We start from the raw sequence: 27,994 nt of genomic DNA, 5'->3' as shown, positions 1-27,994 counted from the left end.
CTTCCTTTTTTATGAATTCAGAAACATGGCCACAGACAGAATTGTATACCAGAGTATCCAAAATAATAATGTTGAGTATGTTTATAGTCAGGTTTAGATTGTAATAAACGTTCTTCTCTCACATCAACAGCAATCTTCACAAGCCGGGACTGAATTGGAGCAATTTAGTTCAGAATAAAATGAATGCAAGATCATAACATTGATTTTATAATAGATTCACTTACATGTTTTCTCCCTGTTACAACTGTCATGATTAGGTTGATCAATTGAGCGTGGATTAATTGTAGATTTCATTCCTTCTTTAACTACACTATATGCTGGTCAGAACCAAAAGACAATAATCTGAACAGTCTACTAAACAAGTTTAATTTAAAATATTAACAGATACGAACAAAAGACAACTGAACAAAACATTAGTCTCCTACGCAGTTTACGTTGTAAATACAGTGCAGCGTTTCCGTGTCAGAATGCCAGTTCTGTATTGGCCGACGATGACCACGATGCATGCGTGTGATACTGATGTAGGAGCTGGCCAATAATGAGGCGGCGTTCTGATGTAGAACACGGAGACGCTGCTCTGTAGGATGTACAAGAAAAGATTTTTGAACAAAGTTGTTGTTTTTGGCGCACAAAAAGTAGTTTTACGGATTTGGAACGACATGTGGGTGAGTAATTAATGACAGAATTTTCATTTTTGGGTGAACTAACCCTTTAAAGTCCCCGTGAACCAGAAGTAGTAACTGATTTTTCTTCAGTGCTGTGATTTGTTATCGAATATCGAATATTGAATAGTGGGCGAGGTTTTACATCAGCGCACCTCCTCTCCATCTCTCGCTCATAGCAGGCTGACGATTGAACGGGAGAGGTTAATGATATTCAAACCCAAGCTGATAAACTGACGTCATCAGAAAAGGAACACCCTTCCAGACCGGAAGTAACTTTTCAGATTTTGATTGAACATTATGACAAACAATTTTTTTCTGTGTATAAACTTGCACGGATTAATTGTTCACCCTAAGACCAGTAATGTGTGCTAACCAGGGGCGGTTTCTTCATTAGGGCGATGCACCACCAAAGTGTGAAAGGGACGGATTTTTCAATCACATTCAACCCCAGAGTTACGCTGTCACTATTCTAGACTGTTATGCCTCTGGATATATATATATATAGGTTTTTGAAACAATCTCTAATATTTAACGAACGATTTGATTGACAGCAGTTGAGGAAAAATGAAAAATGAATGTTCTGGGCATATGCGAAAAATCTTGTGATATACACTCATGTAAACACGTGAAAAATGCAAAAGCACCAAACATTTTTGCATCCAGTTGCAGACGTCAAGGAAATTGACTTTTTCCTCTGATAATGGACCATCAAACTCCAGAGAGTTTCTAGAGAATCTTTCTGCACATGTTTGGTTCCAGTCAGGCGAAAACATTTACATTTCACCTGGGTGACACTGAATCAAAGACGTACGTTGTGTCAAGGATTATGATATGAGACACTTGAGCTCGCTTTTGAATCTTTATTTTTGATATCATTCCCTGTTGTTTAAACTGCTAAATATAACTTACCCATCACCATATATTGTCTACATTAAATCTGACATCGCTAGCTTTTAATCTAAATCACTATCACGCGTTAGCATTTTGCTAGCCTGTTATCTTGCCATCTCTGCATAGGGTGGCCATACGTCTGGATTTTGGCTGGACAGTCCGGATTTTAAGCTCCCTGTCCGGCGCAGCCTCAAGCTGGACACTCATTTGTCCTCCTTTTTGGAGTTGCGCTGAATCGGCCTATAGAAACCCGCTCTAGAATCTTTATTGGGAAGCAGCAGCATTGCGTCTAATGCTGTAAGATCTCTGGTCAAACAAATGATTGGCTGAAAGCGGTGTCAAATAAATATCTGATATATCATTGGTTAAAAACATAAACAAGCCTCAACGACGTGCTGGCAGCGTCATATCATAACGTTAACATGCCTAAACATCAGACGCTCAGACCTCATTTAATCCGGAATGGACAAAAGAGCACGGATCTATATCAATTTTATGTGTCGCTGTGAAGTGGACGTTAGCAGTCAAGGGAAAGCCGCCATTGACCAACATGCCAGCGTGGAAAAACACAAACGTAACCGACGAGCCCCAGGTAAGCTACGTCTTCCCTTAGGTCATTTTTTCAAGAAGCAACATCACCTCAGGATGACAAAATCTCCGCTGCAGAGCTTTGTACAGTCTATCTTAATCATGCAGTCTAGCATCACCAGTCATATTCTGTATAAAAAAAATACATAAATAACCAAATAATCTGGCACAGTGCCAGAAAACATAACATTTCTGGACTTCTGTAAATAACAGAAATACATAAATAAACAAATAAGGAATACGAAAAATAAATAAATGCACATTTCAGTTCTTAACAAAGAGCTGCTGCAGAGGGTGAACTTCTTTGTTAGGAACTGAAATGTGTATTTATATAATTTTCGCATTCATTGTTTGGTTATTTATGTATTTCTTTTATTTCCAGAAGTCCAGAAATGTTATGTTTTCAGGCACTTTGCACTTTGCAAGACAGGTTGCTCTCAGAGGTCAGTTTTTGAATCAGACATCACAATGTCTTGAATAAATACAAATACTGTGAACAAACACCTTTTTTGCCTCTTCTGTTACACATAGATCTACATCAAGATATATCGTAGCTCTAATTTGTCTGGCAATAAATAGAGTTGGCTATTGCAGAATCACTGTATCATGATACCATCGATATGATGGACAAAATTGTATTGTAGTTGCGAGTACACCAGAGTCCTATGCAATTATTCTTGCCTCACTAAATTTCGCAAAGTGTCCTCCTTTTAGGTCTTATGGAAATGGCCACCCTACACTCTAAAAAAAAAGGTTCTATATGGCACCAAAAATGGTTCTTGGCTCATAATCATAGGGGAACCTTTTTAAGTGCTATATAGCACCAATTTTGGTGCTTCAGTGGTTCTTCAGTGGTTCTTCATTGGTTCTTTGACTAAGGTGCTATATAGCACCGCTACCATACAGAACATGTTAAGATATGGTGCTATGTAGCACCAAAAGTGGTTCCTCTATGATTACGACGTATAGAACATTTTTTTTTAAGAGTGTATCTCTGCACCCGGGTCTCCTGTTTTCTGAGTTCATTAAACAACTGTGGTGAGTTGGATTAGTAAATAGAGTCCATTAAAACAACTGTGGTGAGTTGGATTAATCAACAAACACGGTAAGCCATGTCATCTTCTCCTGTCATTGTCACTTGCACTGCCTGTTACATGTTTATTATGTCTTTCTCCGTTGGCGAACAGGGCTTCACATGTGATAGATGTAAGGAGATAGTCAGGCTGACGGAGAAGATTTCAGAATTAGAGACACGCATCCCGACTTTATTTGAGAGTAGTGAGAATGTAACAGCTTTAGACACTGATTTGGATGTGAATAGCAGACCAGACGAAAAAAGATGGCACCCATCCTTCCTTCCTCTTCTCTCTAGTAATTTGGCACATAGTCTTAGAGCTAAACCTTGACTAACCGGGGCCCAGGTCAGGAAGCAGACAGACTGGCTAAACCGACCGTCTGCTAGCTGTCTCATGTCACAGAAGTCGGATAAATCCCAACACACAGAGACTCTTTCACCTAGATATTATCACATAGAGACTCTGTTCGTTACCCGAATTAGTAAATACAAAAAAACATCAAAACCATTCAACGGTAAACATGTAATTGATGTCCAACAAATAAACAACAGATGTAATACAGATTGAATAATAAATAAAGCTCGGGCTGCTGAATATTCGACCCCTTTCCCCAAAAGCACCTAATCTAGATGTGCTGTGTTTGACAGAAAATTGGCTAAAACCTGACGACTACATTCCTTTAAATGAGTCCACCCCACAAGATTATTGTTATAAACACGAGCCGTGTCTGAAAGGTAAAGGGGGAGGTGTTGCCGTAATTTATAATAAATTTTGTATTACGCTGAAGTCTAGTTTCAAATATAATTCCTTTGAAGTGAATTTCACTATTAATCAAAACATGTAAATCTTAAATTTATTTTGAGTGTATGATCTAAGTTTCAAAACTTTACTTGAAAAGTCCAGTTACAATAGGGTTTCAGCACTACATGCTTGAATCAGACTACAAAAAATATGGACATAGTATCCGTGACACTCATAGGTTTCTTAAGAGCAGTTTTGTAGCCTAAAGTCGGCCGTTGCCATCTTGGCAGCACGTCACCACACTCCCGGATAACTGAAAATGGGCAGCAGCGGGATGTGGGTGGAGCTGAGGTGCCTGGTTGCTGAAACCACACCCACCTAGCTAAACCATAGCAGCAATCCACCGGTCACTCAAGTGGCCGTGCCCTTAATTATGCAGAACTTTAAGGCTTAATATAATTTAAATGTCAAGGGCAAAATGAGCTGTATAGACCAAAACCACTTTGTAACAGGCTATAAACATTTCTGCTGTAAAGTTTGGCGTTTTAACATGGGGAGATATGGATTTGACTCCCTTTTGGAGCCTCTCTAGCAGCCAGTCGATGAATTGCAGTTTAAGTCACTTCTGTGTTGGCTTCAAGAGAGACCACAGGAGGTTGCCGCTTTGCTTGAATCCCAAAAATATAGAAGCAAAAGTATCCACTAAGAACCAGAAAGGCTGTGATGCCTTTGGAATTAATTTTAGTGTTGTAACAGGCCTAGCCCTACAAATGACTTGGGCAAAATATCAGTCCCCACACAGGCCAGTAGTAAAGAGGAATTGTGGCGTATATTTGAACAGTCAAATCATGTAAACTGGATGGATGCGTTTAGTATTGTGCCAGTGAAGACCATACACAAACCTATTAAGATAATCTTTTATTAAATCACATGGAATTTCCAGTTATTTTTGGCCATAGTCCTTAACGTTGATGGGGCCGACAGACGCCTTTTCCCATTGTAGATCTGAGGAACAAAATTATTAGAGAGAACTAAAGTCATGAATGACAACAAGTTATCAGAGTTAGTCCATACCCGTATGCAGCCGATCACTTCCACTTCTGACACTACAAGTGCTGTCACAGCAGCCACACACCTGGTTAGACTCATCTGCGGACACCCAACTGACAAGAAACAACCTCAGTTAAGCTGGAGACAACCAATTTACCTGTACACCCATCTAGCAGGCAACATACCCATTAGCAGAGAATGAACAAGCTTTTTGCTCAGAACTTGAGGTTGCTGCAGCCGCCTTCAAAATGCATGTGATGTAGACCTGCAAAGACAATTGTTTGTACACCATGGTAGCATATCATACAAATAGTTGCACAACTAAAACATGCATACCAGTCCACTGTCTGCTTGCTGGAACCTGAACGCCTCTAGTTGAAACCGTAGCTTATCACCTTGAGTCCGAGGCATAAAGTGAGATGTGGATCCTGTGAACTTGGCATCAACCAGGCACCTGTAAACAGAACCCAGTTAGAAAACCTACAACCCTTCTGGAAGCTGGAATACATGAGGTAGCACCTCTTACCCATTATTCTCAATAAAGGAGTATCTGGGGACAGAAGCGACATCAGGGACTGCAGTAGCCACGCAGCGGTCCACAAACACACGGACGGGAACATGGCTGTACAAAAGCACTGATGCTTCAAGATTTATCATGTCACCCAGGAAGTACTGGTTAGAAGGTCGCTCAAACATCCAGTCATCTGCAAAGAAAGAGTCTTAGTACAGGTTCACAAGCACGCAACAAATCTGTTTGGGATACACCAACCAGTCATGAGCTTGAGGGAGAAGACAAAGACTTCCTCCGCAACCTTAGTTAAGGCATACGGGATCCAAGTGGGCATTAAGGCATCGCTGCTCACATTATGTGTTCTGTAGGAGTTAAACAAGCATCATCTCATGTCCATAAGTGTCGGATCAGCAGATCCAGCGAGTCTCAAATAATTTAATCCTCACCTTGGATAGTGACACTCGATACCAACCACCGCACTACTGCTCCTGACAATAGGAACACCATATGAAACCTCTTGTGGGGTGTAGATAATGTTGTATGTATAGACAAGCTCATCCTCAGTCACCTACAAAGAAGACTTAATCATCGATCATGGATATTTTTGAACTGTCCCTGCGAATGACATCAAAATAAAACCCTACCATTGATGTGCTGCTACATCCATGCAGTTCAGACTCAAAGATGAGCACTTGAGCAGAAGGATCCTCTCCAGTTGCAGTACATCCTCCCAGTGTAAAAGCAGAGGACAACAGTGGGTTCCCAGTCCCAAAGAAGTCCTTCATCACTTCCACATATACTGAATTCTCTCCACACTGAGCAGCTACACTGTTGGCAGGGATGGGATGCGGCATATCAAAAGGAATGTAGGGTTGCTGCGGTTCCTCTGGTAGACTTGGAAAGCTCCACGTCAGTTTCGCCACTGGACCCTGCAAAAGCTCTTTTGATTGAACACCCATAAGATCTTGAGAAGGCTTTCCAAAGTCAGTCCTGACTGGTGTCTGGACAGGAAACTGAGCGGGGAATGTTTGTGGTGCAAATACATGTTTACTGGGAACCACAGATATCCTGGAATCAGCCTGTTGAGAAGCTTGAGCTAATGCCCTAGGCCTAAACTCATTTGGACTGCGATTATGAGCTGCTCTTGCTCTCCATTGGGCATCAGAAAATCCAAGAGTAAACACAAACACCAACCCAACTCCAACCAGACAAAACCCCATTATTGCCAAGCTTGTTTCAACAACACTTTAGGGTGCTACCATCTAAATTTATACAGATGTAAATCAGCATGGCTCCACCTTTCTTGTGACAAGCATAATTTTTCTCTGCACCTGCCAATTTACTCAATCAACATGTCACAGGTGAAAGTCATTGATTCTTTATTACTCAGGATAAAATGAATTACCAAATAAAGGCAGACCTAAACCAAATGATTTCTTATTTTAAACATCAAAATGACAGATAAGGGCCTGTATTTATCAAATCTTTGAGAATTACTCACAAGAACACTTCTAAGAATTGACTTAAGCTTGGAACATACTCTGCAAGAACAAAGAAATGTGTTCTTTTTCTCAAGGTGGCAAGAACAAGAACAAAGTTCGTAATGGCCAGGACATTCCATACTTTTTGAGAAAAGCAGGTGCCGAACATCTCCGTTTCTCTGCATTAACCCCACCCACTTTAATATTCTGATCAATCACACAATAGTTCTCGGACACCCACAAGAAAAAAGTTCTGCTCAGACGATGTGTCGAGAACGAGCTGCGAGAACTCCCAAACCAGGGCTCCGAGAACAAAATGACGTAATTTTGTTCTCGTAGCCCTGGGAGCGAGAACTTTTTTCTCTGTTCTTGTGGAGTATGTTGCAGCCTTTAAGAGTAAAAAAAAATGTGTTAGTTATCAAGCATCTCAGTCGTAATTTAAGTGAAGTGTAGGACTAAATCTTAGGTGTCAGTCTCAGAGATGATTCACAACACTTTGCTGTGCCACAAACAGGATTTTGGATGATGACATATAGACATGGACAATCACTGAATAGATTTTATGATATAATCAGCCACCATGGATTCCAAAAGAGAACTGGGCCCGTATTAATCAAACTTCTCAAAGTGCCATTTTAGTCTTATGTGCTGAGAATTCATGAAATGTACTCCTACTTTCAAACTTAAGTATAAAAGCAAGTTATCAAATTTCTAAAAGCTAAGATTCACTCTTACTCTCCCAGTTATTTAAGACAGGTCGAGAGGTCTCTCAAGTGGTTAGGAGTTGCCAGTAGGGGCTTGTGATGGCACTGAGGAGACAGAGATGTGCGCAAATCTTTTTAGAAAAGGAAGAATGTTTTTGAAATGTTTGACAATGAGCAGTTAATCAAACGGTGTCGTTTTGACAGAACAGACATCATCTTTGTCAAGGAAGAAGCAATCGCTATGCTTGCTGAATTAATCGAACAGCGGAAACATGTTATAAAAGGCAAGTTCAGCCCAACATCTTGTCAAAGATGATGTCTGTTCTATCAAAACGACACCGTTTGATTAACTGCTCAAATTTGATAACTTGCTTTTATACTTAAGTTTGAAATAAGGAGTACATTTCATGAATTCTCAGCACTAAAATGGCACTTTGAGGAGCTTGATAAATACGGGCCCAGTTCTCTGAAACACAAGTCTTTTTGTGTCTTCCTTTTATATTAATTCAGAAACATGGCCATAGACAGAATTGTATACTAGAGTAGGGGAGACCGAGGAGGGTTAGACTGGGATGTGCTGAACAAACAAGTTTGATCCATGGAGGCCTCAACTCGCAACTTACAGGACTTAAAGGATCTGCTGTTAACATCTTGGTGCCAGTTATAACAGCACACCTTCAGAGGTCTAGTGGAGTCCATGCCTTGACGGGTCCATATATCAAGTTTTAATCATGTAAATAATTTAAAGGCCTTTTTGTGTATCAAATATGATACAGTAAGCTTTACAGGGATAAAATGATCTAGAAATGTGGTGATCCTAACAAATGCGGCTCTTTTATTTGTATGTTTGGAAGCCAACCAAGATCATTTGGACCCTCTAGAAGTTCCTTCAGGAGTATCCCATTTCCAATCAATGCATATAAACATAGACATCCATTGAGCAAAATTGATTTAATGTTAATTCAAACCTCAAAAATAACTATTAAAAAATTTACTTATTAAAATATTAATAAAGTAAAGGGTGTTTTAAAACCTTAATAAAATCACTGTAACGCTTGACTTTAAACTGCTTGTTTTTATAAAAAATTGCTGCAACTGTGATTATAGTATTAATTATTGTAAAAAAACGCGACCAACATACCAACCCAGCTAACAGAAATATGTTTTAAGAACGTTTTACTAACATTTCCATTAAGTTATGAAAACATTATTTATTTTATTTTCTCTGACCGTTCAAAACGTCCAGTTTTTTAAATGTTTTAAAAATGTACAGTATAAAAACGGATATTCTTGGATATGCAAACATTAAAGAAACCTTCCATTTTATCATTCTGCAAACATAATGGGAATGCTACTTTTGAATGTTCTCTGAAGTAGTAAAATTTAAATGTTAGAAAAAAGTGTTTCACGAACGATGTATAAAAAAGTTTTTTGTGGTAACGTTTTGAGATCATTAATAAAGACTATTCTTTCAATGTTATTGGGAGAACGTTTGTTCATAGTTTTGAAATAACCTTGCCAGAACGTTTGCCAAAGTTCTGAGTGTTCCCAGTTAGATGTTACTAGATCATTAGCCTTTTAACTACAAACTTGTTAATCAATGTGGTGGATTACTATAGAAGTCATTGATTAACGGCGGTTTACAGCTATTTTAGAGCCAAAACCTTTAATTTTATAAATGAAGTTAAAAGACTTAAACGTATTATTATTCTCATTACAATGGTATGCTGGTGGCAGTTTTAGCAGAGAACAGTAGCAAAGCATCAACAGCTGATGTTATTGAGGCCAAGGGAAAGCCCAATACACTTTTAATGGAAGATAAACACCCACAACTCAAGCCCATATAAGCTCATTCACTCCAAGCTTCTCAAGGCCCATTGAATCCTTCTCATTGCTAATGAACTCTTCATTCATTTATCATGTGCCTTGTGATAAATGCCTCAGCTGCTTTCTCCTCCACATAATTGCTTTTGAATTGTTACAGTCAAACGGTATAATCAGTTTGGCAGTTGGCAGTATGAGAATAGCAGGGATCTATTAATGACCCGTGATGCCATTTTGAGGCATGTCCCATTTGGAGTCCAAAGCCCAGGGGAGAATGCTTGAGGAAAGAAGGAAGAGAATCCATGTAGACACAGATGACCTCCATTCATTAAAGCTCTCGAGACACAGATTTTATTCATCATCAGGGTTTGTTAATCATCAGATTGAAATGCTGCAGTGGCTTCAATAAAATCATTTGAATAAAATGCATTTAATAAGGCTGAATTGGACTGCATTTAAAATGAACATGGAACAGTATTAACAACACATTTTACTTCCATAATGGGATGCATTTCCAAATGAAACAGGGTATTTAACAGAAAAAATGTAGGGTGGAACTTGAATGGCACTAAATTGGCACTAAATTTGAGTGTAACGAAAGTCCACTGAGTTAAACCCATGTGCAGTTTATTTAAATAAACGTGAACAGATACGATAACACCAACAGCAGGTTACATTTAACAAAGCTAAGAGACAATAGAAACATGAGGGCTATATATATAAGGACTAATGACATAACAAGACACACCTGAAAGTAATCAACACAATGATCCAATGAGAAGACAGAACTGATAGTCATGACAAGACAATACGTGTTTGACTTGAACACGGTACTTTGATGTCATACACCGATTGGTCTGAGCAATGGCGCTTCAAGTCGAACACACCTAATAAACCAAAACACCGGAGGGTGGTGGAGTGGAGGAGGCCCAGGTGGCAGGATGAAGTGCCAGGCCCATGAAGTGGAAATGGGCCTGAAGCATGGCATGGTAGTGGACCTGAACCATGGAGCAGTGGGCTAGGCCATGGACCACAAAGCAGAGGACAAGACCATGGGCCGTGGAACAGTGGATGAGACCATGGAGGATCAGGAGAACGTGAAGGATCCAGTTGAGATGGCAGAGGGGATGACATCCAAAAGCACCATGGCAGAGGGGATGACTACCTCAGCAAAGCAGAAGACAACCCGATGTCAGGAGGCCATGGTGGAACAGAGACATGGACGGCCATCCTGGACGTTACAGAGTGGACATGGACGGCCTCCTTGGTTGTGGCATTGGGCATAGCGAGTTCGTAGATGGCCTCTGTGGTCGTGATGGAGAAACAAGTATAAGTCTTGGTGGTAGTTGTCGCAGACGCTGTTTCCTCTGGAGAAGTGTGTGCGGCCCACAAACACAGGATAGTAGTGGCCATAAGCACCAAAGACAGTGGAAGATTCTAGAAGATTCTGTAGCGTGGCAGCCATCACATGATGGGGCTGTTCTGTGGCGGCCATGATGTGATGGGGCTGTGGCGTGGAAGCCATGATGTGATGAGGCTGTTTTAGTTTGTACTGTTTCATTTTGTTTACAACTAATATTTAGATATTCTGCTATTTGCTATCTCTCATTCCTCATTGTTCCACCTATAGTATAAATCATCTTATTTCTACATGACTTATCACTATAACTCATTCAATGGCTGTGTCATGTCAGTAGTAAGTGTTAACAGGCTAATATTAACTGCAGACAGCTACTCTTTCTCTCTCTCTGTTCTCCAGCTGACTGGTAGGTATTTTCAGCACTGCATGAAAGATAATGCACAGAAACCACAGCAACTTGTGCTCCAGACTGCTCCAATAGGGTCTGGCTGCAGACATGCATGTTTTTCTGAATACTACTGTCTTATTTTTTTTACATTCCATTCCGAATACTGCATCATATTTACAGCTATAAATATGTTATAAACACTTTCATAAATTTTTTTAATTTCACTTTCATTGATTATCCTTTAGCAGTTCCTTGTTTTCATTCAATCTGTGTGTTTTTGCTGCTTCAGTGTTTCCTCTGCTGTGTCAAAAAGTGTTTTATGCTTAAGTTAAAATGAGCAACACAGACACCTGTCTCCTAAGAATATATCTCAACTCTGAGGGAGGGGGGGGGGTAGAGAGAGAGAGAGAGAGAGAGAGAGAGAGAGAGAGAGAGAGAGAGAGAGAGAGAGAGAGAGAGGTGTATGTGTAGAAAGTGAGTGGGTTGTGGAGGGTTTAGAGGAAGTTTCCCCATCATAAAACCAGAGGGGAATCTATAAGCAGCTTCAGACCTCTGATGAAATCATGCAAACAAACATGACCGATACGATCCACAACAAATCGTGAGTACTCTGCATGCTTCTGATTATATTTTAGTGTAAAGGCATTCACAAAAATATTTCAAATCTGAGCTGCTGCTGTTGGGTTGTTGTTTTTGGGTCAGAGATTCAGTCTGTGGCCTGTGATAGTCATAGTAAATCTCCTTCAAAAAAAAGTTTCAATGAGAGGGTTTGAATGCAATTTTATGACTGTGAACCCTGGTCTTCAAGACATGGAGACTGTATTGGCCAACTGGTGCTGGCAGAAATTAATCCTTATTTATAACGAAAACTACTGCTTTATATTTAGATGAGAGTTATGTAGTTTTATATATAGTGATTTATATTAGCTGAGAGTTTCACATGATGGTTTCAATCTTATTTGGTCTAAAACAGTGGTTCTCAGACTGCAGATCATGTGCAACCTTTGATCATTTGAGAACATCCACCTAATTGACTCTGTTTTGAGTGCCGGTTTAAGGACATAATGACACATTTATAGATTAGTCGGACAATGATGGAGAGACTCCAGAAGAAGAGACGACATGTAGAACGAGACAGGACATTTATGAAGGGATTGTTGATGAATTTATGAGTTAATTTCTGTAGTTGAGGTAAATTATGCTGCTGTCCCCTCCACTGATTAAACACATACATCACAATAATTATATTTAGTATGTTGTTGTATGTTATTTGCATAAAATTAAAAATAAAACATGGAACAATAACAATACCCATTTAAATTAAATTATTACATTTTTAGTTGTCTACACTTGAGGGAACAATCCGTTGTACAACCTGCAAAATATTTTAAATGGACTTAAAAAAGTACTGTAGTACCAAATTCATGCCGTGATATTACCATGTTAATTCTTTGCATGTGTCAGTAAAGTTTCTTTTCATTATCAGTCAAGCCCAACAGTTTGTTTGACTCTGGGAATGTGTCCCTCACATTGCCGTCCAAAATCTTGTGTGACATGAGTGACAGACAGAAAGTGGCATGATATATTTTCAGGTCACGGTTCAGAGATCCTGCTGTAAACTCCCACAGCAACGGGTGTTGAGATCTAAATGCGGTGCTGGCTTATCTGACCCTTGGTGAGCCAAATGTGTCTGGATAGAAGAGCTGGACGTTTATGGCTGTCTAAGAATACACCACAGATTTAGTCTTTTGTCTATGCTCCATTACATCAGCATCCATTAAATTATTTATACTCACAGGAAACTCAATATGTTTTCAAACACATTTGCAAAGCTTTACGACTCACTATTTTGGCATTGTATGTGTGATTATGCATTTATGAATAGTCAGCTGTCACTTTAAGATGATAATATATGTGTTTTTGGGTTCTAATGCAGGTCTCATGTAGTTATGGACTATACACTGAAAACACTAAGAAATTACGAACATCTTGAACCGGATTACACAGAGGAGCATGAAGATCCAAAAGATTACTGCTACGGTATTTAATTTAATTTAATTTAATTTAATTTAATTTAATTTAATTTAATAATTTAATTTAATTTAATTTAATTTAATTTAATTTAATTTAATTTAATTTAATTTAATTTAATTTAATTTAATTTAATTTAATTTAATTTAATTTAATTAATTTAATTTAATTTAATTTTTTTTTTTATTTTATTTTATTTTATTTTATTTTATTTTATTTTATTTATTTTATTTTATTTTATTTTATTTTATTTTATTTTATTTTATTTTATTTTATTTTATTTTATTTTATTTTATTTTATTTTATTTTATTTTATTTTATTTTATTTTATTTTATTTTATTTTATTTATTAATTTTTTTTTATTATTATTCTATTTTATTTTATTTATTATTAGATGGTTGACTTAAATAGTAGTAATGATAACAGTTCATTGACATCTCCAAAAGATTACTGATATATTATATTATATTATATTATATTATATTATATTATATTATATTATATTATATTATATTATATTATATTATATTATATTATATTATATTATATTATATTATATTATATTATATTATATTATATTTATTATATTATTATTTTATTTTTTATTTGTTTTTATTTATCTCTTATTTATTTCATTTAATTATTTTAATTTATTTAATGTTAGATGATTGACTTAAAAAGCAGTAATGATAAGAGTTAATTGACATCTCTCTACAGGTGGGTATCACCCAGTCAAGGTGGCAGATGTGTTTAATAAGAGATACAAGGTTCTGTCAAAGCTGGGTTGGGGTTATTTCTCGACTGTATGGCTCTGCATTGACCTCAGGTACTGAAATTTTGTGTTTGCACCACAGTATCTATTTGTTTCTGTGAGCTGAAGCATAAAAGTGTTTATGTGTTGTTCTTATGTTCGTGGTTTTGCAGGTCAGGCAGGCATGTGGCAGTAAAGGTATTAAAGAGTGGCGCTGGATTCACTCAGGCTGGCCAAGATGAACTGACATTACTGCGATGTGTGAGTGTCTTTCGCTCTTTCTCTCTCTGGTTGTCTGTTTCTCTTTCACTGTGTGCGTGTACACCTCTTCTCTCTCTCCAGGCCAGTGGTCCCACAGCCCGTAACCCTCTTAAAAAACATATAGTGCAATTACTGGATGAGTTTAAGATAGCTGGTGTGAACGGGATCCGTATCCTTTCTTAAGATAATGTATGTGAAATGAAGCATGTCCTGAGAACTTTTTTGCTAATGTTCTCATTGTTATGAAACATTATTTATGAATGTTCTCTGAATGTTCAAAATGTCAGAAGTTATAGCCGTTCAAAATTCTGGTTCTATTCTGACTAAATTAATGCACAATTACCATCGCACACCAGTAGGTAATGGATAGGTGCGTAGGACAAAGGATAACCCAAAAATCCAAAAACCTCAACGAATAAAGGGAAATCCCGCACACTATCAGTACTTGCAAAAAATATGAAAACTTTTCATTAGCAACGTTTCGGTGCTAATAAAAAGTTTTCTTTTTTTTTGCAAGTACTGATAGTGTGCGGGATTTCCCTTTATACGTTGTCTATTCTGACCAAAAAAAAGTCCAAAACTGCCCTCCAAGCTCTGAGGCTTGCAGCCAAACTCTGGTCATTTATGTCTCGAGGTGCCTGTCTTAATGCGACCAACCCCGATTTTGCCCGATATCTTGGCTGCTCGAGGGTCTATGGACTTTAACGACTATTAACGTAACATTCCTGGGTTTGGCGATTGCCAGGAAAACGGTACTTGCCTGACTGCATTGTGCCAAGTGTAAAGATGGTGGAGGGGGGATTATGGTGTGGGGTTGTTTTTCAGGGGTTTGGGCTTGGCCCCTTAGTTCCAGTGAAAGGAACTCTAAATGCTTCGGCATACCAATACATTTTGGACAATTTCATGCTCCCAACTTTGTGGGAACAGTTTGGGGATGGCCCCTTCCTGTTCCAACATGACTGCGCACCAGTGCACAAAGCAAGGTCCATAAAGACATGGATGAGTGAGTTTGGTGTGGAGGAACTTGACTGGCCTGCACAGAGTCCTGACCTCAACCCAGATAGAACACCTTTGGGATGAATTAAAGTGGAGACTGCGAAGCAGACCTTCTCGTCCAACATCAGTGACTGACCTCACAAATGCTTCTAGAAGAATGGTCAAAAATTCCCATAAACACACTCCTAAACCTTGTGGAAAGCCTTCCCAAAATGGTTGAAGCTGTTATAGCTGCAAAGGGTGGGACAAATCCATATTAAACCCTACGGATTAAGAATGGGATGTCATTAAAGTTCATGTACATGTAAAGCAGACGTCCCAAAACTTTTGGCAATATAATGTATACATTTGTGACATTTCAGCCAGATTTCAGGGTAAAAAAGATACATTGTTAATAGTGTAGCATTATATGAAGCACAAAAGTCACTTCTAAGCAGATTTATGTAGGCCAACATGAACACAACCAAAATGTACATCATTTACCATTTTCGCCCTCAAATGAAACTCTTGGTCATGTGTATTCCTGTTGAAATGACAGGGTTTCGACCGTGAAATTTCTGCGTGAAAATGTGATCCCATGTGGAAAGTCACGTGCGCTATATAAGCACTCTTGGAACGCCACTCAGCCAATCAAATTTGACAACTGGAAGTAGGGCTGTATAAATTCTGTTCTGTGGGAAAGTTATCATATAGGTATACTTCATCTTTAGATAATACAGCAATACATAGCAAGAGTTATTAGTCAATTCTTGACCACTATGTAGATATTTGTTTGGTGTTGGAGCTGCTGGGACCAAACTTGCGCTGTTGGCAGGTGTGTTTTGGCAGTCCAGGTCTCTCTCTCACCTGTGTTAAACACGTCATTACTCAGGTGAGACATTATGTGTAGAATTTATTCTATTTTAAAGACCATATAAATCAGCATTGGACCTGAAAACTGTATCTGTCGCAGGTGCTTGAAGGTCTGGAGTATCTTCACCACAACTGTAAGATCATTCACACGGACATCAAGCCTGAGAACATACTGCTGTGTCTCACACCGCAGTCTCCACCTCATGCTCCAGGGGGGGCGCAACAAATGCACACTTCAGCTTTTAAAACCACAATACTCCAGGATCCTGGTAAGAATATAATTACACTTTAATGTAAAGTGCATCACTTTAATGATTGTAATATTTATGTTAAACCACATGGATTTAGTGAGAAGGTTGACATCCTCAACTTCTTTCATGTAGGAGCAGCTGGAAAACCTGGAAACTTAGATAATATAACGGTGAAGATTGCAGACCTCGGCAGCTCATGTTGGGTGGTGCGACACATTCAGTGAATTCATATAATGCTTTTCTAAAGCCTGGTCTTGTGAAAGGATATTATTGATGCACTGAATCAAATCACTTGATGTTTAAACCTGATTAGATTACCTAACCTCTTTTCTTGTTGCTATAGTACAAACACTTCTGTCAGGAGATCCAGACCCGACAGTATCGCTCTCTGGAGGTTCTTCTAGGCTCTGAATATGGCCCTCCAGCTGACATCTGGAGTGTGGCCTGCTTGGTGAGTCTACAGCTGGAGACAGTGTTCAATGAAATAGAGCCTACTAGAAGAAAATTTGGCTACATTCACACTGCAAACCTTAGGGCTTGATTCTGATTTAATGCTCAGATCCGATTTTTTCTTGCACTTTATTTTTCAAATGTTGCCTTCACATGCTATCGGAATTATCATACATACGAGTTTCCTAGTTAAAAATTGGACATGAATGCCCTCTTGTATTTACCACTGGGTTAATTCTGATACCCAAGTTCACGAGATGGAAGGGTCAACATGGCGGAGGCGAGAACGATTGCTGCTGTGACTGGTATTAACTGGAAAAAAAACTTAGTTTTTTCCACAACAGCTAAATTGCCTTGTCTTCTCGTTAAAGGTCCACTGTGTAATATTTAGAAAGATCTATTGACAAAAATGCAATATAATATACACAATTATGTTTTCAGTGGTGTATAAAGACCTTACATAATGAACCGTTATGTTTTTATTACCTTAGAATGAGCCACTTCTATTTACACCACGGGTCCCCTTACAATGAAGTCATAATTTTGCGCCGCCATGTTTCTACAGTGGCCCTAAATGGACAAACTTCTCTACAGAGCGCCAGCTACTCTCTGCTGTCTCAGACAATGACATCTTTGTCCTGTGTCGTCCACCATAGCTTCTCTATGTGCTTCGAAAGGGAGGGGTGAGCGGTGTGTGGTTGCAATTCGCAACCTCACCGTTAGATTCCGCTAAAATGTACACACTGGACCTTTAAAGTAGTGTATATTTACATATATGAATAATCATTTGAAGCATATTGCATGCTTTATACACAACAAAAATAGCCTGTATTTGACTGAAATTCCAGAATTGTTAGCAAGCTGAATGAATGTCTATATAGTTGTCAGTCAATGAATAGGATGCTAAATATACACCGATTAGGTGTAACACTGATTATCTCTTCATCACAGCACCTGTTAGTGGGTGGGATATATTAGCCAGCAAGTGAACATTTTGTTCTCAGAGTTGATGTGTTAGAAGCAAGAAAAATTGGCAAGGAGTAAAGGATTTGAGCGAGTTTGACAAGGGCTAAATTGTGATGGCTAGACGACTGGGTCAGAGCATCTCCAAAGCTGCAGCTCTTGTGGGGTGTTCCCGGTCTGCAGTGCCAGTATCTATCAAAAGTGCTTCAAGGAAGGAACAGTGGTGAACCGGCGACAGGGTCATGGGCGGCCAAGGCTCATTGATGCACGTGGGGAGCAAAGGCTTGCTCGTGTGGTCAAACAGACGAGCTACTGTAGCTCAAAATGCTCAAGAAGTTAATGCTGGTTCTGATAGAAAGGTGTCAGAATTCAGAATGCATTTGTTGCGTACGGGGCTGCATAGCCGCGGACCAGTCAGGGTGCCCATGCTCACCCCTGTCCACCGCCGAAAACGCCAACAGTGAGCATCAGAACTGGACCACGGAGCAATGGAAGAGGGTGGCCTGGTCTGATGAATCACTTTTTCTTTACCATCACATGGATGGTCATGTACATGTGTGTCACATGGCACGAGGATGCACCATGGGAAGAAGGCAAGCCGGCAGAGGCAGTGTGATGCTTTGGGCAATGTTCTGCTGGCAAACCTTGGGTCCTACCATCAATGTGGATGTTATTTTGACATGTACCACCTACCTAAGCATTGTTGCAGACCATGTACACCCTTTCATGGAAACGGTATTCCCTGGTGCTTGTGGCCTCTTTTAGCACGATAATGCGCCCTGCCACAAAGCAAAAATGGTTCAGGAATGGTTGGAGGAGCACCAGTTTGAGGTGTTGACTTGGCCTCCAAATTCCCCAGATCTCAATCCAATTGAGCATCTGTGGGATGTGCTAAACAAACAAGTACGATTCATGGACGCCCCACCTCGCAATTTACAGGACTTAAAGGATCTGCTGCTAACATCTTGGTGCCAGATACCACAGCATATAACATCTTTGAAGTGACTCCCATGAGCACAGAATTGTGACAAATGTTGATCTAGAGTGATGTAAAAGTTGCATGAATTCCGATACGACTGCTCAGAATGAGGTCACATTGCAAAGCATCTGACCTCTATCGGCTTTAGTAGCACATATGGAAATGGTCAAAATCTGAATCAAAAAGATCAGATTCCATGTGGTTTGTGCTGTTAACAGGCCAAAAAGTAGGCCACTTTTGCCTGCAGTCTGACCGTAGAGTTTCAAAAGGGTATAGTGGTTTAACTCACCATGTGCACACAATACCAGTACACGTTTAAACATTGCCAAATTTCATCCAAAAGCTGTCAACATGCATTGATCATGTTGTTTGATTATTGTCTTTTGTAGTTTTATGCTTTATTTAATGAAAAATGGGTTGATTACTTAAAACATTTGCTGCAGTTTTGCTACATTAGAATGAACAAAAGATATAAAATACTAATATTATAATAATTATACAATTAATAAGTCATTTTTGTGCATTATTTATTAATATTATTTTGCACCAGGCATTTGAGCTTGTTACCGGTGATTCCTTATTTGAACCCAAAGCAGGGCAGAATTTCTCCTTAGAGGAAGGTAAGCCATTTAAAAGCCACCCTCAATATTTTTATAAGAAAATTGTAGATTTGTGGTGTTGATTGTTTCTATTTTTTTAGACCATCTGGCTCATATTATTGAACTCATGGGTAAAATCCCAGTGCCAGTTGCTCTGTCTGGGAAATATTCCTCCCAGTATTTCAACCGCAAAGGTGAGTACGAACAGTCTTTGCCAATTTATCTTAGTGTGGCAAACTCATCAGTTTAATGCAAGAGTCATTTGTTTTACTTATGTACGTTGTTGCACAGGTGACCTGCAGCGAATTGCTGTCCTCCGTCCATGGGGACTGTATGAAGTGCTGGTGGAGAAATATCACTTTCTCCTCAGAGAGGCGTCGCTTTTCTCCGATTTCCTTTTGCACATGTTGGACTTCCTGCCAGAGCGGAGGGCCACAGCAGCTCAGTGTCTCAAACATCCCTGGCTAAAACTGTGAGCCTTTCTGGCTTCCTATACTTGAAATTGTATTGGGCACTAGGTCTCCATAAGATTTTCTGTCCATGTCTATGCCTGTCGAATGAAAAGTTTAAATTTTTCCAAATGGGACTTAAATAAGGATTTCACTCAAAAATTTTAATTCAGTCATCATTTATTTATTCTTATGTTGTTCCAAACCTGTAAGACTTTCTTTCCTCTGTGGAAAACAAAGTAAATGATGACAGAATGTTCATTTTTGTGTGAACGGTCTCATAAGGATGGCTGGGTCTGTAACATACGTGAACAGCACAGCTTGCATATCAAATGTCTATCTGTGAAATATGTTTAAATGTCTGGTACATACATTCCACTCTTAAATAAGCCCTGTAGTGCTTCTGTGCATACATCACAGACTAAAACGCCATGATGACCATGACTAGGGTTGCACAATATATCGGCCATCATATCGGTATCAGCCGATATGTTACTTTTAAATGTTATTGTTATCAGCCCGATAAGAAAATTTGGCTGATATGTTAAAGCCGATAAATAATGGATTATTTCCTTCAGCTGAGACACTCTTCACCATGATGGTTTTGAAATGCTTGAAATATGATTTAAAATCACTTCAAAAAGGAAAATACAGTCAAGTGCAACGTGCAGCACAAGTCTGTCATATAGGCTACATACAATTATAATTGTGTGCTTGGGTCATGGCTTTTAGTGAGCCTATTATTTTTGTAATCAGGCTTTTTAAAAAATATATATAAAAATTTGGATTTAGAAGATATTTCGACCAATATCGGTTATCGGCTTTCAAATATAAAGAATGATTGGTTATTGATATCAGCCAAAATTTTCATATCGGTGCCTCCCTATAACCATAACTGATCAGTTTGGTTTCTTAAGTATACTGGTGCACTTAGATGTAAGTAGTGTGTTCTGAGTTTAAAGATGCTAAACGTGCCAATGTTTTGGTAATCAACATGTAAAAAAAAAAAACTAACCTGCAAAAAGTGCTATGTGTTTGTGATACCATATAAATAAATGTTTTCTTTCTTAGGACATTTCACTACATCATTTGTCAAGGTGAATGTCTGCTAACGTATAACACTCATCATCTGTTTGTCCATCTGCATATTTTCAGACCAAAATGAAAGTCTTAAGTTTCAGTGTTGTTATTGTTAACTAAAATTGAAAGTATTACAAAAAAAAGATAAATGAAAATAAGAAATTTTTCTATGACAACTAACTAAAAAGTAAGTTAAAGTACTAAAATGACTAAAACTAAAGCCAAAAACATTAAATAAATTATTTCAATATTTCAAAAAATAAATAGAAATGTAAAAAAAATAATAATAATTACAAAAAGCACACAAAAGATTTAAACTAAGATAAAAAAAATCTATATTGAATATAATCTATAAAAAAAGAAGTACTATATTGCTATCTATATAAATAATACTAAAATAAACACAATATATAAGGAGAAACAGGCTTAGGCACAGCCCTACCTGTTTTATAATTGTTATTATTGATGTAATATTATAAAAAGAAAAGTTTAAAAATAAAGCAATCGATCTTAACAAAAAATTACAAAAACAGACAAAAATGCCAACAAAAATAATTTATAAACATGCAACTTTGAGGACTGCAGATAGATAGATATATGGATGGATGTAGGTAGGCAGGCAGGCAGGCAGGCAGACAGACAGACAGACAGACAGACAGACAGACAGACAGACAGACAGACAGACAGACAGACAGACAGACAGACAGACAGACAGTTTAATTCTAACAAAAGGTTTCAGGAATCTTTGCAGGTTAAGTCTGCTGCTTCCTCCTCTGTGCTGAGTTTGACCTCTTCCTCATTGTCTTTGGCCTCCTCCATAGCAGCAAGCTCTTTAGCTGAGCCAATCTGTAGCTTGTCTACCTTTCTCTGTTTCTTTTCCTTTTCCAACCATCTGTAGTTGTAATAGTTCATGATGAAGAGGAAGATGCCTCCAACCAGTATTATCACACCACAAGCAAAGTACATGTATTTATAGTCCATGAAGATGTCAACCAGTAAACCTGAGCGGGGAAAAAAAACTGTTAATACACTTTATGAACTATATATCACGGAGCAATACAGTACAACAGTGAAGACTCACCAGCGAATGGTGGTCCCAGCAGGACAGGCCCACACTCTATAATGGTAACGAGCCCAACCGCACTGGAGAACCTCTGGGCTCCCACTAAATCCATGAGTACCTCGAAAAGAAGAGCACTCAACATTCCAAAAGCCAGTCCAAAAAACACAGTGTACACCACCAGGCCTGTGTAACCTGGTAAGAGCGGACACATCAGATGGCACAGGCCATTATATATCACAGCGAAGCTGAAGAAATACTGGATCTTGGGCCTGATCCATCTGGTGTTGGCGATCAGACCCGTTCCTGGACGTGCGAACATGTCCACTAGAGCAAATATGGAGAGGAGGAATGCTGCGGAGTATTCGTCTATCCCCTGATGCTTGGCATATGGTGCCAGGAAGACCACTGGGGCAAAAAATCCAAAGAACATGACCACATTTCCGACCAGATAGATGAGGAAGCCTCTGTGCTTGAAGAGGGATACATCAATGAACTGGGTGACCTTTGCGGCACAGCCTGACCGCTTGGACTTGTCTTGTCCAGCTGTCTGAGAGGTGACGTCCAGCTCCCCTGTGTCATCAGTGGTTTGGCACACTGACGGTTTTATTTTTATCTTGATGGGTCGCATAAGGGATCCAGCTACACAGCAGTTGAGCAAAAGTCCTCCAAGGATGAGGAAGCTTCCTCGCCATCCAAAATGGTCAATGAGAAACTGGTTGAGGGGAGCTAGGATGGACAGTAACACAGGGCTCCCCGCCATTGCCAAGCCATTTGCAATTGGCCTTTTCACAAGGAAGTATTTGCCGATTATCGTAAGAGCTGGTTGCAGGTTAAAAGCTAGGCCAAAGCCTATAAAACAAAAGCATTGTATGTGCATTGTCAAAGAGTTAACATTTAACAAAATACATACCCTGATGACATATTACTCCAATAAAAGTACATTTGTGCGAATAATTGTACTTGCTTCTGAATTTAAGTACTAAATGTACTGATCTGTGAGGATTTTACATACTTCATAATGCTCAAAAAAGATATAGTTTTATATAGCAAGGCTGCATTAAATTGATTTAAAAAAAAAAGTGACAGTAAAGACATTTATAATGTTACAAAAGTTTTCAAATAAATGCTTTTAAACTTTCTATTAATCAAAGAATCCCAAAAATATATCATGGTTTCCACAAAAATATGAATACACAACTGTTTTCAACATTGATAATAAGAAATGTTTCTTGAGCATCAAATCGGCATATTAGAATGATTTCTGAAGGATCATGTGGAGATCATTCTGGAGAAATTATCCTGAAAAAAATTCACAAAATTATTGTCTTTGGTGTATTTTTTATCAATAAATGCAGCCTTGATGACCATAAGAGACTTCTTTCAAAAACATTTTTCAAAAATCCCGACACCAAACATTTGAATGGCAGTGTAAATTTAAGATTTTAACATTATGTGGAATTATTATTATTATTATGGAGCGATGAGAGTCATATTACTCTCACATTACGATAGATGCAATGATTCGTTAACTTGAGACTCACTTTAAATGGATAATTGAATCAGTGAGTTTTTAACATGCTGCAATCGGAATAGTCGAATTCATTAATGAATCATAGAATGTGATTTGTAAACCAGTTGAATACAGTTCATTCAAAATAATCGATTCATAAGAATGATTCGCTCACTAACCGGGCATTGCTATTGGGTCTCGAATCAGTTTTTAATTTATCCACTTCAAAATAAGAAGAAATGGCATGTTTTTCTGAATTGTACTGAAGTAAAAGGTCAGAGCTTCCATTTAGAGCTTGAAAATAACCCAGACAGCTTTGACCTTGAATTTGTAATCTTTGATCATTCACATGCAAGGGAGGAACCCCGATATACTGACACTGTCCAATCAGAATGAAGCATGCTTTTTACTAGCAGAAGAACAATGTCACAAGAAGGGAAATTAATTAGAATCTATATACTATGTCTATATGTGTCCTAAGGATTTGGCTATTGCTGAGATTAAAGTTAAAATATTTACCTCCAATGACTCCCACGCATAAATACAAATGCAAAATGGTAGAGCCAAAAGACGCCGTTACCATACCAAGCCCAACCATTAGCCCACCAACAATCACCACTGGGCGGCTACCATAGCGGTTGACCAAAATGCTGCTCACAGGTCCTGCAAGGTGAGAGGAAAAGATGATGCAATGCTTATTATTAGGTGTCATGAACCCAAAAAGTAATACTAAAACCTTGACCTCTAAATTTGCATGTGACTATACAAAATAAGACTAAAAAAAGAGCACAGCTCTGGCTTGTTGTGCAACCATGGGGACAAAGTAATCTTTGATTTGGATGCCTCCTGTTATTTGGTTACTTCTAGCACACATTGAACTGCTCTGCTCTGTTTGTGGGAGTATGGAATGCCAAGCAATGTTGTGAAAATGACTCGCATACATATCGTTGTGCCATCAAATCATTATGCAACGCTTTCTAACCTCCTGCATACATGGTAGCCAGCATGATGGAGGAGACCCAGGCTATCTCACTGTAGGAGGTGGAAAAATACTCCTGGATTTCTTTGAAGTAGATGGTGAGAGACTTGGGGAAGGCGTAAGAGAAACCGATGGAGATGAAGGACCCAAACACCACGGCCCACCCCCAGCCGCCATCAGGAGGGGTATAGCCCAGGTTTGTGCTAGCTGATGGGGGCATGTTTTGTTTTTAATTTCTCTCTAAAAAGAAAAAAAGCCCATATGATTTCATTAATATTCTTCATTAAAAGAACATAACATTTCTCTACATTCACTACAGAAATCATTCAGGAACTTTGCATTTGATTTATTTATTAATAGCTACATTTCCACTAACTAATGTCTGCAAATTATAAGACCTTACCTCTCTCCATGAGTACAATGAGCTTCCAGATGGCAATGTTCAACATGTCCTGCTTTCTTTCTTCATCACATGAAATGCTTTGCCACTTTTTAAAAGAGAGATATAGAGTGAAAGTGTGATTATATTTCTGAAATTTGACCAAGCAGCAGCTCAGAATTCCTGTTGGCATTATTGGCATGGTTATAGGCTAATAAAATATCAGTAGAATTTTATACACATTTACTCTCAGATGCATACAAACAATTAAACGTTAAATTAAAGGTTTTTAAAAATTAAAATTAAAATGAACAATTATGAATTATCAAATTAGAAGTACTAGGACTTGCAGACTAGTATCATTTTTCTATACTATAGTAGGCTTTTTATTAATATTTTGAATAAGCTTTTATTTATAAATCATAGTTATTTTTATTTTTAAATCATAGCTTTTATTTTTAACTATGATTTTTATTGTTAAATTATAGTTCAGTTTTCATTTTAATTTTAGTACTTTTGAATGTGTTTTTTTTGTTGTTTTTTATAATAGAGTTTTTAAACTTTCTTACACACCAAAAGTGGTACTCACCATTCACTCATATGCCTAATCTTCAGTTCAGACAGGTGGTGCGTCTGAAATCACGTACTGTCTGAGTAGGTATGTTTGAATTTACTTTGCGACCGTTAAAAAAAGCATGTTCTATATAGAATGAATGAGTATGAATGAAATCCAGACGTACTAAATCTGCCATGGCCTCGTGGGATAGTAAAGTGTCCATCGAATGCGCACTTCACAATCTCGACAGAAGTAGTAAATCATTTTAAATCAGTTGGTGATCAATGATCGTAGCACATGTGAAAATCAACAAGATTCTTCTTTTTCAGTGTAGCCTATACTTTCCACACGTAACTCGATTTTGACCGGATTAGTCATCATTTTTGGAGGCCAATAGGCAGTGGTATCTTTCCTGACCTCTGGTTGTAGTATGGATCGTCCGAACTGGCATAATGCTACCCAAATGCCTGACTTCCATGACAATCTATGACTTATATTCTTCATCTTTGCCATCACCCATATGCTTCTATCCTCCTAGATCTTCAAATTCTTCTTCCTTTCTTACTACAACCTTATTTTCTGATGCACTGCCATCCCTATCATCAATACTTTCTGGAAAATGTACAGCTTTTCCACTCTGTCTTCTATCAAACTTACAAACATCGGCCTAAAACACAGGCAAAAAGGCTATTATACTGCCTGCCAGTGATGAAAAATAGTGCCAGCCACACCAAAATGATATATCCCCTAAAAGGACATAGTAATTTATGCATGTCAGTTTTGGTCTTTGAGGTATTTTAACAAAATGTGCATTAAAAATGACCAAAACACATTTGGATGTACAATGACATTTTTTTTTTTTAAAAAGGGAATTTATAAATGTTCTATAGTACAAAATGAACTCACTGTAGTGCCTTGACAGCATGTGACATACTAATGTTTCCACTTTCTTGCTGCCAAAAATGTAAATCAAGTAACAAATAGATTTTAATTGTATTGGTTTAAATGGATAGAAAATTATATCATCTTTAGGCTACTCACCCTCAATTGTTCCAAACCTGTATGAGTGTCTTTCTTCTGTTGAACCACAGACTGTAAAAAACACAAAAGAAGATATTTTGGGTAACCAGGCAGATTGCATTCTTTATAGCCTATCTTCTTTTGTGTTCAGCACAAGAAAGAAACTCATACAGGGCTGGAACAACTTGAAGGTGAGTAGCCTAAATGATGTCAACATTTTAATTAGGGGGGATCCCTTTAAGTTAATTTTTTTTTAACATTATTATTGTATTTTAAACGCAATTTCCTTATGTCATTTATAAATGATCCATATCCCATAGATGTTTAAAGTGTGGCTCGACCAGTGGATCTGTGCGTATTTAAAACATTGTAATTGGAACTTCGCGGGCAACAGAAAACAGGTAGGCTATCCACCGGGTCTCAGTTAAAATCAGAAGGGAAAAAAAACATATTTTGCGGTACATAAATCGCCATGTAGCCTATAGGCTACTATATATAGGCCTACTATATCAACTGTGTAATATTTTCAAATGTCCCACTGACCTCATATTCAGAAGTGCCGCTTTAACTGTGCTAAGAAGATCCAATGACTGTGGTTGTGCTAGAGCTGTTCCATCGGTCTGTTCGCATTTGCGATGACTGATCAGGACAGCCACGTCGGGGGAAGAATAGTAGTTTCACCGGTTCGCGCGTAATGCATTCCTCGCGTTCTTCACCAACCACCCGTTTTCCTCGTCTTTTGTGGCGCTTCTTTTTAAAAGGTGCAGTCGAGACATTATTAACATTAAAACACCAACAACTAGGCTACTAAAGTACATCGCACGTTCATTATCTGCTTACAGTTTGCAATTAATAAAAAAATTATAAAAAACGTTTTGCAAGGCGCGCTAAACACAGTTCAGGCACATCATTATTTTAATTTTGAAAACGTGTGAAAACTGAAAACACGTAGGCTACCTTGTTAGAAATCAAAACTCAGTTTGAGAAATAAATAAATAAATAATGTTCTTACCCCTTATATAGTGTAGGCCTAAATATAGGTTCTGATCATTTAGAACTCAAAACTCAATGTTTTGAGGAACGAAATACATTTTTCAGCTTTTCATTTCTGTTTATTTTGTAGCTGAATAGGCTACACATGCAATAAGTCACCTTTATTTTTATAGCGCTTTATACAACAGATTGTTTCAACAAATTCAATATCTGCTGCACTCTGTATGTTGTTAGAATGACAAAAAGGAACCTCCAGGGTGCCACTGTCACATTAATGCCACATTATATTTTAGTGAATTTCTCTGACACCACATATGTCACCATGACAACATATTCTTTAAAAAAGACTGAATTATCAAATTTAGCACAAATGATAATATTTTGTAGGCTAATTATCATTTAATTTTCAAATTGTTTGTTATTAATCAACGTTCTCAGGAAAATTTTATGGATTAAGTTTCTGATCAAGATATGACTTTCTCTTACAAAACAGGGCATTTATTTCATACATGTCCCCTTAAATCATGTTTATCAGGCATTTTGGGAGACACA

General features: G+C 38.1%; 4 protein-coding genes across 17 annotated transcripts in view; 3 read left to right on the top strand and 1 right to left on the bottom strand.

Annotated features, from left to right (window-relative positions):
- The window catches only part of tcea2 (transcription elongation factor A (SII), 2), a 774,534-nt gene that overhangs the window by 17,328 nt on the left and 729,212 nt on the right, over nt 1–27,994 (top strand). The gene's annotated exons all lie outside the window — the stretch shown is intronic.
- On the top strand, nt 11,668–22,955 carry LOC307118139 (SRSF protein kinase 3). 10 transcript variants are annotated; one of them, XM_079803603.1, is made up of 14 exons: nt 11,749–11,880; nt 12,872–12,954; nt 13,216–13,319; nt 14,029–14,137; nt 14,236–14,323; nt 14,405–14,492; nt 16,084–16,190; nt 16,272–16,440; nt 16,555–16,628; nt 16,766–16,873; nt 19,365–19,434; nt 19,515–19,607; nt 19,705–19,885; nt 21,841–22,955. In XM_079803603.1, the coding sequence occupies exons 3-14, from the start codon at nt 13,229–13,231 to the stop codon at nt 21,854–21,856; spliced, it is 1,194 nt and encodes a 397-aa protein (XP_079659729.1). In that variant the 5' UTR covers nt 11,749–11,880; nt 12,872–12,954; nt 13,216–13,228; the 3' UTR covers nt 21,857–22,955. The 10 variants fall into 10 exon arrangements, with proteins under 10 accessions (XP_079659727.1, XP_079659722.1, XP_079659728.1 ...); XM_079803601.1 differs by lacking the exon at nt 12,872–12,954 and having other exon boundaries at nt 11,668–11,880; XM_079803597.1 differs by lacking the exon at nt 21,841–22,955 and having other exon boundaries at nt 16,555–16,592; nt 19,705–20,945.
- Nucleotides 21,353–27,090, bottom strand: slc16a7 (solute carrier family 16 member 7). Of its 3 annotated transcripts, XM_079803595.1 has the most exons (8): nt 26,993–27,090; nt 26,471–26,521; nt 26,336–26,382; nt 24,898–24,982; nt 24,498–24,734; nt 24,035–24,178; nt 22,024–22,854; nt 21,354–21,943 (listed from the first exon to the last, which is right to left on the bottom strand). In XM_079803595.1, exons 5-8 carry the CDS (start codon nt 24,712–24,714, stop codon nt 21,678–21,680), a joined length of 1,458 nt encoding a protein of 485 aa, XP_079659721.1. In that variant the 5' UTR covers nt 24,715–24,734; nt 24,898–24,982; nt 26,336–26,382; nt 26,471–26,521; nt 26,993–27,090; the 3' UTR covers nt 21,354–21,677. The 3 variants fall into 3 exon arrangements, with proteins under 3 accessions (XP_079659719.1, XP_079659721.1, XP_079659720.1); XM_079803593.1 differs by lacking the exon at nt 26,336–26,382 and having other exon boundaries at nt 21,353–21,943; XM_079803594.1 differs by lacking the exons at nt 26,336–26,382; nt 26,471–26,521.
- The window catches only part of prkcbp1l (protein kinase C binding protein 1, like), a 33,569-nt gene continuing 30,041 nt past the window's right edge, over nt 24,467–27,994 (top strand). The window contains exon 1 of one of the 3 annotated variants that reach the window (XM_079803575.1): nt 24,467–24,690. The gene's annotated coding sequence lies outside the window, so the exon portion shown is untranslated. Of the gene's footprint in view, nt 24,691–26,622; nt 26,641–27,994 lie in introns of those variants that run through there. The other 2 variants (XM_079803583.1, XM_079803580.1) reach the window with 2 other exon arrangements.

Source organism: Gobio gobio, assembly GCF_949357685.1.
Source record: "Gobio gobio genome assembly, chromosome: 21".
NCBI lineage: Eukaryota > Metazoa > Chordata > Actinopteri > Cypriniformes > Gobionidae > Gobio > Gobio gobio.
Note: the sequence above shows the minus strand (reverse complement) of the source record. Positions and strands in the feature narration are given on the sequence as shown.